General features: G+C 42.5%; 1 protein-coding gene across 2 annotated transcripts; it reads right to left on the minus strand.

Annotated features, from left to right (window-relative positions):
• Positions 1-3,441: 3,441 nt before the first annotated feature.
• Positions 3,442-12,963, minus strand: CGA (glycoprotein hormones, alpha polypeptide). 2 transcript variants are annotated; one of them, XM_029047619.2, is made up of 4 exons: positions 12,886-12,963; positions 6,062-6,180; positions 4,787-4,971; positions 3,442-3,756 (listed from the first exon to the last, which is right to left on the minus strand). In XM_029047619.2, the coding sequence occupies exons 2-4, from the start codon at positions 6,171-6,173 to the stop codon at positions 3,679-3,681; spliced, it is 375 nt and encodes a 124-aa protein (XP_028903452.1). In that variant the 5' UTR covers positions 6,174-6,180; positions 12,886-12,963; the 3' UTR covers positions 3,442-3,678. The 2 variants fall into 2 exon arrangements, with proteins under 2 accessions (XP_028903452.1, XP_001510322.2); XM_001510272.4 differs by lacking the exon at positions 12,886-12,963 and adding an exon at positions 8,145-8,452.
• Positions 12,964-15,121: the final 2,158 nt, after the last annotated feature.

Raw genomic sequence — 15,121 nt, forward strand, 5'->3', positions numbered from 1 at the left:
TTGGGCGACTCCTCTGATTTGAATGTAGAAACTCCAGAGGAAAAAGACAGTAACCAGCTCCACTTCCTCCAGCTTGCACTTTGCTTGAAATGTTTCTTCACTAAGGGGGAGGCGAGAGATAATGCAGGATATAGGACACTTAAGCAGGCTTCAAATTCAGAGCCAAACAACTTTGGGGAAAAAGAGATTTCAGGAGCAGAATAAATGTAATCAGGTCCAATTTCATTCAGACCTGCATCCAAAGCTAACTACAGCTCAGGCAGTTGTTCGGAGGAGACTATTGTGTTAATAATACTTAGCATATTTATTGCATTTTCCATGCTCTGGGGAATTTGCAATGGTAAATGAATGATTAGTTCTCTCATGAGAACTTATCATCTCTTCAAATGCAAGAGTAATAGCTGAGGCATGGAATGGATCTATAATCTCATATTTGCCATTTGAAAGTTGGGTGGACCTTTATTCTGACTGAAGGACTCATTTTCCTTGAGTGACATCAGAAAGCACACTGTCACTTTTATCCACTGAGACCACCAGGTGCCAGAGCCCATAGCACTCCTGGAGCTCTCATAATCAATTAATCATATTCATTGAGCACTTACTGCATGCAGAACCAAAAGTGCCTCTGACCAGATAAACTCTGAAACTGGCATTTTTGGTTGTAGTCAGTCGCTGACATTTGTGCCCACTGAGTTTGGAATGTTGTATTTAGGGCACAGGAGAGTCCCTTACCAACTAATGGAATAATTAGACAAATAAATAAATCTATATTAGGCTGAGTTTAATTATCCCAACAAGTTGAGATGAGGACAAGTTAAACTATTTAGATTTCAATTACATCTTATAAATTATTTCTTTATATTGATGCGTCTCCCTCTCTAGACTGTAAGCTCATTGTGGGAAGGGAGTGTGTCTACCAACCCTGTTGTATTGTACTCTTCCACGAACTTAGTACAGTGCTCTGCACACAGCAAACCCTCAATAAATAAATGCCACTGATAATGACGAGAGGCTAAGGAGAGGAAGAGGTGACTTTGCAGCTGAATTTCACAGCCCTGTTAAAGTGCAGGCCACCCTGGAGGCCTCCAAGCCAATACCCAATCCCCTCTTGGTGGCTGAGACGTTAATCTCCCCCATTTCTAACCCACTTCTCCTTCTGGGTTGCCATTGGCCACACCAAATTCAGGGGGGCTATGTTTACCTTGGTGAGAATCCTACCTCTATTTTCACCCAGACCGTTACACAACATGACAGAGGAGGACCACCACTCCATCTTTTTTTGTCCAAGCAGCAGGTCGACAGTGACGGGGGCTGAAGGGAATTCCAGATATCCCATGACCAGAGCGTAGGTCCCTACCTCCATGATGGCTCCATCCCATTCCATAGTAACACCATCCCTAGCTGGGATACTGTATGTCAGACTCCCCAGGGCCCATAGCAAACAGACCAATCCTACTGCTTTCCCATCCAGAGGCAGGTTATGAATCCCAAAGATAAATAAGGCCAAGGCCAAAAAAAAAAAAGTATCCTAAAAGTGAATGAAAATATCCTTCTTTTATAGGTTAATAAATGAATGTGAACTAGATTTTCTGTCCCATTAGCATTTCAGAAATAATATGATTGGTTCTTAATCAGCAGAGTAAATCGCAGTACCTTGCTTGAAGGGAGTTTCCATTTGGTTTTTATGCTCCTTCCAAAATTAGCCATGGTAAAGGTGTGTTTGCATAAGAGATTACAGTACTAACCTATTGAAACAGCAGGGTATTTTGTAGATGCCTCTGGTCAGAGTCCAGGTGTTCAAGTACTCGTTTTTACAATTTGTTTTCTCTATTCACTGCTGCCCCTCTAGCCTCCCAACCCCCTTTCTTCCCTTCCCCTTCTCTCCCCTTCCACACCCCCCAACTCTTAGGCTCTTGAGCCTGATGAACCCGGGGAATCTTAACCTCCGTCTCCAGAGCAATGCTTTCCTGGAGTTCAGTAGGGAATGGCATTCAAAACATCCAAGAGTTATTTCCTTTTCAAGTCTCCCGTTTGAAGTCAGATAATTAAGTCCCTGCTTTGCTCGAGAGGGAAACACAAAGAGAAAAGGAGCGCACCGGTTCTTTGTGAAAACAGCGTTTAGTATTTACAGTTCAATATCCGGCCCTGCTTGGGAAAAGAGAGCATTGAGAAATGAAAATAGGCATGCGGGGGAAAAGAGTTTCCTTTGTCTCCTGGCTTCTCTCCTGAGGTCTGGCAGAGCAGGGAGGCTCGTTAAATCCAATACGAGCGTGTGGGTATGAGGTGGAGAATGAATCAAAGCTGTTTGGGCTAAACGGCAGGCTTACCCTGCAGCTCATGGACAATGATGTCAGATGTTTCACGACCCAGATGGTGCTTTTCGTGACCCATGAGGTCGGGGTTTCAGCCTGTATTTATTCGGGGGAAGTGTGTCCATTAAGAACTTGTCTGTCCCTCTGTAGCATGGAGAATTCATCCTTTTTACTGTCCAGGGACTTGACTGCCTCTTCCCTGCCCCGAAACCTTTGTGGCCTTAACTCATTTCTTTTAATGATATCTTCCTTGGGGTGTAAGACCTTTATTTAGGTTTAACTTCCTATGGGGCAGTGTACTGGGAAGACTTCCCTGTGTTAGCTGAGAAAGTAAAGGTGAAATTACAAAGAACTTGGGCAATGCTTAAACGTGTAAATGGACCAACCTTACAGGGCTAAACCCTCCTCCCTCAATTCCCAACCTCCAGCCCAACCTCTCCCAGGTCTCTCAAATTACACCCTCTCCCCCAGGAAGTTTACTCATTCCTTGAAGACAAGAGCAGCTGATGGGATGGAGAAGCCGAGGCACCCAGGATAGAGAGGACGTCCTTGGGAACTGGACCCAAGCAATGCTCCCGGACTTATCTTTCTGCGGCACTCCCCCACTCTCCACATCCAGGAGGAGAAGCCATGGGACGGCACAGGGAGCCCTCTCCTAGGTTAGTTCTCTGCAGATCTTTCACTGTCTCTGTCCCTCTACAAGCCTGTCCCCTTCTTTATCCGCTTTCTCCGCCAGCCAGCTTTCCTCTTTCACTGCCTTTCTCCACCTTCTGCTCCACCTCCTTCCTCCCTGTATGTCTCTCTGTTGTGGTTACACCTAAGATAGTTGAGTTTCAGCTGGCTTTATCACCAAAAAAAAGGGCCAGTGGGAAATTGACTGTCAACAAGTGAGCAGTTGTTAGTGTCATTAAACCTTCGGGTCCCAAGAAAGTTTAAAATCTCCCCTAGATTTGCCCCATCGTGACACAACCTGTGGATGTTTCAACAACTCCCCAACAATGATGATGCTGCCCACTGTGAAAACAATTTTGTAATAGCCAGCCTCCCCCCAGAGCAATTTGATTAAACCCCCTATTTCCCAGCCCTTAAGGAAAGCTGAGTTTGCGGAAATGTAATGATGACATAATAAACACTTTATTTTATATGGCCTTGGCCTTGGAGAACAGCGCCATGCTATATACATCATTCCAAATGAAAGGAATTAGGATGCTGGTTAATGCTGGGGAAGGGGATAAAAGCAGTAAAATGACAGTACGTTGCGTGGCACACCAAAGCACGTTGGGAAGAAAACCAAGGATTTACATAGCAGTTCTGGGAGGAGAACTTGTTTTTCCTTTCAGGGAACCAGCAGTCTTATACCTCAGGATTAAGACTTATGATAATAGCAGGTACCACAAGTGCATTCAGTGTGGTTCTCTATCTTTGTGTCAGCCATCACTGTAATCTAAAAGGAAAAACATACATGCGACAATTACACCAAAGAGAAATAAACCTTTGTTGCTTTTATGACTCAGGATGGAGGCTCCACTCTCAAACTGGGGACACTCCTAACTTGCCCGGGAACTCTAGGGACGAATAGGTGATAAACAGTGGAGCGAGGTGAGAATGAGGCTAAGGCTCACAGCTCGGCACCCAATAGAGCACCTTCATTCCAAAGCTAAACTGGGAGGAGGGGCCGGTGAACTCGGGGAAGGCCTCATTTTATCCTTACTGGACCCAGAGAGGCTCTTTGAGCTTCCTCCCTAAACTCTTCCAGGAGTTGTTTTAGGGCTGTTTGGAGTAGCAACAGTAACTGGATGGCTGCTAATCTGACCAGCAGACAGCTCAGTACTGGTGTTAGGTTGTGATTTCCAGGGACCATAAAATCCCTGAAACTAAGCCCCACCAGGAATCAACTCATCAGTGAGTTCCCTTTCTCCCCACTGTTGTTTCTGTTCCTGGTGACCCTTCCTCAGATAGCTGAGCAGTGATTATCACTAGTCTTCTGGGAAATTTTGTGAAGCCCCTGGCTGAGCAGCCCTGACTCTTAGATAACCAGAATTTTAACCATCCTAGGGTCTTCCTTCCCTAAAGGATGGATAAGGGATCTCTATTTATAGAGTTCTCTCTCCCTCTCTCTATATATATTTATACAGCTATATTTTGCTATGTTTAATAATAATAATAATAATAATGGTATTTGTTAAGTGCTTAACTGTGCCAGGCACTGTACTAAATGTGTGTCTGGGGCACAATTAAGTAGGAATGTGGCAAAGTCACCCTCATGCCCAAAGGTGAAATACCCTAGGCCAGGAACATGTCTGGGGCACTGATTTTTCACTTGGTCTGGGTTTTAAAACCCCAAATTCTACCCCCTAGAACAGCAACCACTCATGCCATCACCTTTCCCACCTGTGTATTCTCTCCTAGTCCTTAACACAGTGCGCTGCACACCATAAAAGTTTAGTAAATACTATTACTACTGTTACTTATACCTTTTTAAAGTGATTGGCCACACAGCATGTTGCTTCTGATGTGATATTCTTTGGAACCAGCATTGTCTTCTTCGATCGTGCGGGAGTCGGGTAAGCCCTGGAGAAGCAGCATCCAATGCACTGATAGATGGGGAACCCGATCTTGGAGAAGAATTTGTTTTCCCTTAGCCTGCATCCTGGACAGCCTATTACAAAAAAATATATATAGTGAAAAAGGCTCTTGAAGTGTTTTTGTCCTTATGAAACACCTTTAAGGTGTTTTAGTTTTTTCCCCCTTGATTTCATGTTCTCATCTTTATGGTTATATCAACTATAAGTTAACACTGATTGGGGTTCTATATGGGGCATTTTTTTTTCACTCAGGGTCTGAACTCCAGTCATCTTTTGCCTTTAACCCAGGAATTTTCTATGCTGATGGTAAATGGGTGCTTGGAAGGGGAGCAGAAAGGCAAAATGAGAAACTCTAATGATAACCTGAAGCAGAGCTAGGTCCAGACATTGAAAGAGAAAGGAATTTGAAGATTGAGGGACAAGGTGACTATAAAGAATAAAACTCAAAGGTAGGACTGAGCCTTCTCCAGGAGAATTTATTTTTGCTCACCGAGTTTTATACATAAGTAATATTCACTTTACTCAGTAAGGTTTGCTCACTGTGCACAAATACATGTTGTTGACTGATTCAGTGCCTCGTTTAAGGGGTCGCCACCTGGACTAAGGTTCTGAGACGACAATTTTGCCATCTTAGCAGAGAAAAATATAGTCTAATGGTAGTGTAACATTTAGTAACAGATCGGAGTAAGTCATCTGGAAGATGTGATTGTTTAAACTTGGAGCAAAATACATTAATTAGTGCACAAAATGCACAGGGTTTCTCTGCGTGAGAACTGATGTGCAAACTCCCCAGCAAATAAAATGTTAAAATCAGCCTCATCACTGCTTTGGGAAAATGAAAAAGCATGTCTGAGCAATCGAGCCAAGGGGATTTTGCATTTGTGGCACCCTAGAATAGATAAAGAATACTAAGTAATTTCTCCACACAAGATGATAATATGTATGCTGGCAAACAGTGGCAGTAGTGAGTATCATTAATGCTTTACACTTTCTGAATCTATCTTCGATATATCTTCCCAGCCTAGGAGTACAGAGATATAATATATGGTAGCCGAGATTTATGACTACATTAGATGAGGTAGAAGAAATGCAATTAAATGTGGTTACTGTAGTTCATCTAGAAGTGTGTGGTACCCTGATTTTTGAAAGCTGAATTTAGCTTACCTGTCATAAGCTCAGTCGACACAAAATCTCCATCTGGAAGGGAATGGAGAATGTGCAGAAATACAGACAATGTGGCCAAAATGACTGCAGCATATTTTTTATAGTAATCCATGGCTCTTCTGCAAGCACATACAAAGAAAATGATTAATTTGTGAGCAAAGACAACTTGAACTGAAATAGCTCCCTTCTCCCTAAGAACTGAAACAGTTTGCTCCTATGTTATCTGTGGATCCTTACCATATTCTGGTGTGGAGGTATAAGTAGGGCCATATCTTGACTCAATTTGCGGCTGTTCTAAGTCACTTCTTTGGTTACTGCCCCCCATGAACACTCTTTCTTGACCATAACTACAAAGACAAAACCTGCATGTTGCCTGCAGCTGTTGCCCAATGGGATAAAAATCTTCTGTTTCTAGAGACGGCATATGAATAATTTAATTGTTCAATATAAACAACAGGTGGAAAAACCCATCAAAATAGAGTAATAGCAAATAAAGCTGAGGATAAAATAAAGATCCAAGTCATCAATTGTATTTAATGCATGCATATCCAAACTCATCTGAAAACCGATAGTATTCATAGTCCTCTAAAGCCACAGAGAAACTTTTGCAGTTGAAACTCATTCTTCCTTCTTAAGGCACATAGATTATGCTTTGGTGTCAGCCTATATATTATGAAAACTATTATGCTGAAGAGCCATTCATTCAGGGAGAGAGAAAATCCTTGCATAAAATCCTAAAAAATAGGATGGGGCAAAAAAATTCAATGCAAATCTTTAAATCAACATTATTTACAATGGGAAGCGAGAGTTTGGGGAAAAAAAACCACTCCAGGGACATCCCATGTATATATGTATATGTCAAATTTCAATTCTGTTAAGAGGGTTTTTTAAGTTGTTAGGGTTTTTTTATTTTTATTTTTTAATCCTCTCCCTCTTTACTCTCAAATTCCAGGCTTTAAAAAGCATTTCATAGACCTTATTCCCAAGTCAACTCCCTTTAGATTCTTATTTGTAAATCATTTTGGGGAGGTATTTTTAAATCTATAAAAAAATCATCTAGGAAATTTAGGTAGGGGGTGGGGAAGAGGAAGGTGATGATTATATCTTTAAATATTCATTCAATAGTATTTATTGAGTGCTTACTATGTGCAGAGCACTGTACTAAGCGCTTGGAATGAACAAGTCAGCAACAGATAGAGACAGTCCCTGCCGTTTGACGGGCTTACAGTCTAATTGGGGGAGACAGACAGACAAGAACAATGGCAATAAATAGTCAAGGGGAAGAACATCTCGTAAAAACAATGGCAATGTATCATTCATTCAATAGTATTTATTGAATGCTTACTATGTGCAGAGCACTGTACTAAGCACTTGGAATGTACAATTCGGCAACAGATAGAGACAATCCCTGCCCACTGACGGGCTTACAGTCTAAACGGGGGAAACAGACAGACAAAAAAGACAACTTAATCATGATAAATAGAATCAAGAGGATGTACACCTCATGTAGTTGAGGGCCCTGCTCAAATCTTCCTAATGCTCTTATCTAGTTTATGTAGGACCCACTTGAAAAGATGTGATGAAGCCTATGGGAACGTATGGGGAGAACTGTTCTTTGTGCACAAAGATGTCATTGACAGAGAAGTTAACCTGTGGTTGGATGTGTGGCTGAAGAGGTCAGTGTGGGACCCGTAGACTAGACTACACTGTGCACACACAAAGACTGTTCCTTATTATACTGAAATGTTTTTTGCAGCACCTGGTGCTATTTTCATTTTTTGCCCCTTGTCTCCCCATCATTAGGAAAGTTTTATTCAAAAAAAACTTTTACTTGATTGCAGTGTGTTATTTTGGTCTATCTGGGGCATTTGGCTTACAGTTTTCAGCTGAGATACAGCATTATCTGAGACCTTGTTTTACCGTACCCTTGAAATGTTTCCTCCGACTTCCTCGCTTTCGGTTTCCCAGTTTAAGTTTGCCATTCAGCCGTTGTTGGGGTATCCTGCTGTTTTCCATTCTCTTCCCCCTTTCCACTCAGCACAGTTATGTTGAGCTAAGCTTAACTTCATATTAAGAGACTGACCTCATCGTTGGCAATCCTGTCTTGCCGCTTGGTGTTGAGCGTAGTCCAAAATGTGGCAGTGACAGAACTGCTCAAGGAGTCAAATGTGGCACCTATGGAGAGTCCACAGCCATAGAGAAGGGCTGTATTCCCTAGTCGTACTACCTTGCTTTGGACCAATAGTTTGATCTGGAGTCTGATAACATGTCACCATCTGTTGTTTGGCAGTTTCCCCCAAAATGCTCTGGCCTATATGTACAGCTAAGTGAGCCACAGCACCAACATGGATTGTAATTCATAATTAAAACTGAGCTGCATGCGTTTTCACCAGTGGTTACATCACGGGCATGATCACAGTGGAGAACTCAAGTTTTGCTCCCAGTCCCGGCCCTAAATTAGATCCAGAAGGGCACTGATCTCTGTTTAGCAGGACTGGGTGTCAGGTGACCTGAATCATCCAAGAGAGGGCCATCAGCTAATCAAGGGAGGCCAGGAAAATTTACAGGAGTTCAATCTTTTTAAAACATGGATTTGTTTGCTTTTTTCAAGACCACTCTTTTAAAGATGAATTTAGTCATGGGTGCCTAGAGTTCTTTTCTTCTGATGACCCCATTTAGGGACTTTATAACAAAGTGTGATATTTCTATCCTAAATTGTTACTTAAGGATTCTTTGCTGTGTTAACCTAATTATGTAATTATAGGACTGGAGGTCTCATTACCATTATAGTCTCATTAGCTTGTTAGCAGCTCTTTAAAAGTCTCTAACTCTAAAATAATTTATGCACACTAATTTATGTGCTACAAATCAATATGAAATGTGGATGGGGAAATAGAAGGAACTGTAAAATATCTGTGCTGGTAACTTTTATTTTAAATAGTATTTTAAGCACTTACTGTGTATCAAATACTGTTCTAAGCACTGGGGTGGATACAGGCTTATCAGGTTGGGCACAGTCCCTGTCCCATATGGGGCTCACAATCTAAATTGGAGGGAGAAGGATTTAATTCTCATTTTACAGATGAGGTAACTGAGGCACAGAGAAATTAAATGACTTGCCCAAGGTCACACAGCAAGCAGTTGACAGAATGGGGATTAGAACCCAGGTCCTCTGACTCGCAGGCCTGGCTTTTTTCCACTAGGCCATGCTGCTGCTTCTTCACATTTTCTAGTTCACATTTTTCCCTCATCCAGGAGTATGCCTAGAGGGGTGAAGAGTCCTGTCCAATGGGGCAATGATCATAAACAAATGTTGGAGGTTTGCATTTAAATCTCCTCCCCAAACTGACACTTTACTGATGTTGCCTCCTCACTCTTCGTGGCAAGACTCCAAACAGCCCTAGGCCCACATCTTAGGGAACTCCATTCCCTCAGCAAAAAGGCATCCTCAAGCAATTTCCATGCGAGAGAGGGGAGGGAAAGAATGATGCTTCGGCTATGCAACCAACTCTCAGACCTACCCAGTGGTTCTCGCCTGTAGTAATGCTCCCTGGGGACGCAGTGTTCCCTAAGAGAAGAGCCTGGACCCCGAAGCGCTTCCCCTAAAATGGCCTCGCTTAATTAATGAACATCGGGGAAGAATCCATTTTCTCTAAAAGGAAATATCAAATCATTTCATCAATTCAGCAGCCCTCCCACCCTAGGATAGCGGGTTCCAGTGACCACTAAAGTTTCTGGAAGCCATTGTGATTACAGTTGTAATACATGTAGAATTTTATTGTTGCCCTGCACTTAGTAATCTTTCTACTAGTTGGCTTCATACAGCCCTCAAGCAGATTTGTTTTATCCGTATTCTATTGGTAAGAAAAACTGATTTTTTTTTTACTTTCCATACTAAGTGAAGTGGAGATTTGGCAGTTAACCTGTCAATCTGAACAAAATAGATATCTAACCAATATCCCCCCGAGGGAAGACATTTAGGTGTGTCTCCCCACATCCAGGAGAGTGGAGTGTTGGGTGTTACTTTATTCATTGATCAATTTGAGATGTCTAAAATTGACCATCCTGGACAAAAATAAAAAATCCACTTTGAGGCTAGAATGGTCCAATTTGACAGTCTCTGTTGGGTCAGTGGATAAGAAAATAGCCAACTCTTTCCTTTCTTGAGTGTGGGGAGACACACCTAAGTGACTTCCTCTATGGAGATAAGATGGAAATCATGGGGAAAGGACTCTGGCATTTCAGTTTGCGATGCTTGGAAAGCAAACACATTGCAACATCAAAGATTTCTTTAATTTTTTGTATTGAAGCCATCATATTTGGTCAAATTATACAATAGATTCTGCTGAATCTCTGTGCCAAATTGCCTTGTAAAGGCAGGGTCAGATTAGGGTTGTCATGGGCCCAGGACAGCAAAAACCCAGGGGAGACCCCAAACCCAGATTAGCTTCCTCCCAACTTCCCCGAAGTACAAACCTATTTACATCCAGTTGCACCCATCCATAGCACTACAGGAACTACATCTAATCCAACATTGGTCACTAAAGACCCACTTAGTTTCCCCTCTCACACAGTGGTTAAAGCAGCCCCGAATTTAGAGAAACAGCTCCCCAGTGTTGGCCCGTGGAGCTGTGCTGGTACCATAGGAAGCATCTATGGGAAACATCTCAATCGGATATTGATGTTTCCAACAGTGGGGGCAAGTGATCCAACTTTGGGATCGGTTTGATCAGCTCTTGATCAAGACTCTCATCACATAACAAATCTCCCATTTCCCCTTTCTCCATTAATGCTATGCAAACCTTTACACAAATTCCAGGTTGACTGAGAGAGGCTGCTTTGAAATGGAAACACCTGTTTTCCTAAAGCTCTCTCACAGGCTGATGTGAGACAATGAGAAATACGATTCACATAAAAACTTGTAATTCAGTTTTGTGGGGGAAAACCCCTAAATTTTATGAAACCTGAAGCTGAAGTTTAAATCCAAAATAAATAAGCCGTTTCCAACACAGAAAGCCTTGTAAGAAAAAGGATGGCAGTGGAGAAGAGGGAACTAATGAAAAATAGGCACTATGAGGCAAACATTTTAATAACTGACATAAAGGAACATCCATTGAAATAAAGCATGTCAAGTAATACCTTTAAAAACCATCTGCAAATGCTTAAAGAGATTACTGTATCCTAAGGAGCAATGTTTGTTCTAATGCAAAAAAAATCAAACTAGATCTGTGGTGGGAGGAGGAAAAGAAGGGATGGAAAAGTGAGTGATTATATGAAGCTGTCACTGTGCCTAGCAGACCCTTGCTAATACCTAACTTCTTTGTTCCCCAAGAACCGAATGCATGAATAACTCAAGGGTTAGGTCTTTGCTTCTCAGTCTGCTTTCTTAGAACTCAAACCCACCTGCATTGCCATTAATGGGTTAGGGTAGTGGGTCATCCAGCTCCAAATTCTGCCTCCAAGAGTGGCACCAGAATACTTGGAAGAATCATGTGAAGTTGGCTTCCCTGGACCAGCCATTCTTAGTGTTAGGGATGGACCATCTAACAGCTCTAACCTTCTCTTCTCCAGTCCTGTCTTCCTTACTGGTTCATTCAACACTAACTTAGAGTGCTCTCCTCCAGGGACAGGAGAGGAGTAGCAAGATCAACAGTATTGCCTAAGCACATACTGTTGACAGAGCCACAAACCAGGCACTTGAGAAATGAAAGATGTGATCCCTGCCCTCCAAAGCTTAGCATCTAAAATGCAAAATCTCGTCACCCTGAACTTCTGACTTCTCCTGGCTGGGACATGGAACCAAGATTGTTAAGATGTAATGTTGAGTTTGTGAAAAGGGTGTTCTTGATTGAGAAGGTCGCTAGAAAGTCGGTTTTCAGTCCCTGCTGACGTGGAATATATAGGTCAGTAATTAGTAAAAGACTTTGTGGGAGGAACCTAGTTCTCTCCATTTTCCTTTTGGAATATTTCACAAGGGTAGATAGGCTACTCTAATACATCCCACATCCCTGTATAAGTCTGGGCTAAAATGCCTACTGTGAGTTTCTCTGAGGGAACTGCATCTATAGAAACAGTGAACTGCTAGGATCCGGAAGATGCCCTGATCCATTATTTTATGTTCCAACCACAAGTAAAGATTGATAGCATCTTACCTGTTTTATTATTTTTGGTGTGTTTGGGGGTTAAATGGTATTTATTAAGTGCTTACTTTGTGCTAGGCACTATACTAAGTGCTGGAGACAGTCCAAGCTAAACAGGTTGGACACTATGTCCCACTTGAGGTTTACAATCTTAATCCCCGTTTTACAGATGAGGAAGCTGAGGCCCAGAGAAGTTAAGTGACTAGCCCAAGGTTACGCAGCACTCACTTGGTAGAGCTGGGAGTATAATTCAGGTCCTCTGACTCCTAGGCCCATGCTCTTTGCACTAGATCTTACTGCTTCACTCTGTACCCACTCTTCCTTACCTCAGGAAGCCAGGTGTTCAGGCTTCTTAACACGGCAGATTGTATAGGAACAATTTCCACTAGAGCGGCACACATCCAACCTGGCCCATTGGAAGGACTGATCTGTTGGCTTTCTCTAAGCAGACATGTTGTCATCTTTCCCAGGATCTGAGAGCCCGGCTTTCCGGAGTTTCAGTTCCATTCGGAAAGTTGGGCCACAGAGAGAATGATTAGGTGCTCAGCCTTCCCTCTCCCTGTGAAATCTATCTTCCCTGAGAAGAGCCATCAGAAGTAGAAAAAACATTATCTCTCATATACCTGCAAACATTTTAACCCCTCACAGCAACAATCATTTCTGAAGACGTTTTATTCATATTACCTTTCTGTGGCCTTGTTAGATGAAGAGCCCAGAGCTGTTGCTTCAAGATCTGAAGAAGGATTTTGAAGTCTAGCTTTGGTTCCTGTAGCACAGGCACTCCCTTCAAGTCTTTCTAGATAATGACGTTCTTACCTGCCTTTTATACCCTAAGAGTGAAACTGCACTCTCCCAGTGGCTAAGCCCTGGGATCAACTGTAAATTCCCTTCCCTCCCCTCAGAGATGGAACTTGATGTACTTGATGTAATTACCAGGATTGCAATTTGGTCTTATCTTGTTTTGGAGTCTCAGATAGGTACCTTTTTGTTTTGGATTTTTTTTAGGCGGGGGGAGGAAACAGCGAGCAACAGCAAGGTCAGTCTATGGGCACCAAGTGCACTGCTGTTCTCGACATGGTTTCATCAAACTGTGTAGTGAGCATCTTGAAATCTGACCCTTTCTCATAAACACGGGCCATAGAGTATCAGCTTTAATTAGACTACTCATGGTTGCTTAAACAGTTCAGGGATGTAAGTTTCAAGATAAAGGATGCAGAACATTTCCAGGTTGGAGATGTTATTTCGAAAAGGATTGGAAAAATTAAACACTGGGGTGTTTGTTTTGAGTGGGTCCGATGCACTACCATGTGCTGGCGGGATAATAATCAAGAAGGTCAGAGCATATTTGGGGAAAATGTCAGAGGGTGGCAGCCATGTGGCATAAGGCTTCAGACTAAACTGAAGGGCTTTGGAACAGAAGTATTTTCCAACCTTCCTTAAGGTTACAAAACCTGGACACCCCTCACATGCCATAGCCAATTTCTTGAGCAAGTTCCATTTAGCATTGTTTATGGAACATAGTAGTTCTACATAAATCAGAAGCACAAATGATGAAATACTGGAAAGAAGGCAGTCTCCTGACATGAAAGCTATGTTCACCTCAAGACAGCTTTACTAGGTAGAACATCTGATAAGGGGTGGTGCTAGCCTCGTCAAACAACTCTTGCGTACTGAACCAAAATGACACATCTGAAAATAAGGGGGAACAGAAATGTGGGACAGAAGAAATGTTTTTATCCATTCTGCTTCCTTTTCTAATCTGTAAATTGTTTTGTGCCATTCTTCCTCTTGAGGGCAGGGATTGTGTCTTTTAACTATATTTTATTCTCCTCTGCAATCAGTAGTGCTCTGCACACAGTAGATGAATAAAAATACTGTAGATTGATTAAGGATATGGTAAAGCACTGCCTCAGAATACGTGGCAACCCAGCTGAGAGCTGGGAGACAGTTGTAGCAGACAGAGCAAATGCACAGCAGTCAGGAAAGGGATGGCTGTTTTTAAGTGGATGCTTCAAGAGGATCTTGGGACAAAGAGAAAAAACCCAGCATTAAGCACTTCAATCAATCAATAGCATTTATCGAGTGTTTACTGTGCACAGAGCACCTCTGCACAAACAGCAAACACCCCGACGTGACATGGAGCAGTGTATGTATGTGTGCGTGTGCGCAAATGCGTACTTATGCAGTGCAGAAGGAACGGTCAACTCTGGCTCCCTGGAGGGAGATGAGGATTTCTATGACTGATGGTCTCACTACTTTTGGGGAGTGGTCTGCAGCTCTTTCTCCACCCTCTCCCTTTCCTTTCCTCACTTCCACCTCAACCTCCAGATCAATCAGTGGTATTTCCTCAGCACCCATTATGTGCATATCTGAAGATCTTTTATACTTTCCCAATGTTAGTAGGGCAATTATTAATCAAAATATTCTGGATGAGACACTTGTTAAACACTTACACCATGCCAGGCACTATACTAAGTGCCGGGATAGATACACGCTAATCAGGTTGGACACAATCCATGTCCCATATAGGGCTCAGTCTTAATCCCCATTTGGCAGATGAGGGAACTGAGGTACAGAGAAATTAAGTGACATACCCAAGGTCACAGAGTGGACAAGTGGTGGAGTCAGAATTAGAATCCAGGCCTTCTGACTCTCAGGTCCATGCTCTCTCCACTATACCACACTGCTTCTCTCTGTGACCAACTGCTCACAAATGAAAGGTATTTACATAGATCAGGGCATGTCAGTAGGGCTTTCTCTCCTTCAGTACTGGCCCTAACACTTTATTTTTTTTTGTAGTTAGTGCAACACATCCACTCCTTCCTAGACACCTGTGTCCAAAGTGTTACAGCCCTTTGATCTAACAGCTCGGCATCCTTTTCTGGGTTCAAATGTAGGTATGCAGAACTAATAGCCTTGG

Source organism: Ornithorhynchus anatinus, chromosome 19 (assembly GCF_004115215.2).
Source record: "Ornithorhynchus anatinus isolate Pmale09 chromosome 19, mOrnAna1.pri.v4, whole genome shotgun sequence".
In the NCBI taxonomy this organism is placed as follows: domain Eukaryota; kingdom Metazoa; phylum Chordata; class Mammalia; order Monotremata; family Ornithorhynchidae; genus Ornithorhynchus; species Ornithorhynchus anatinus.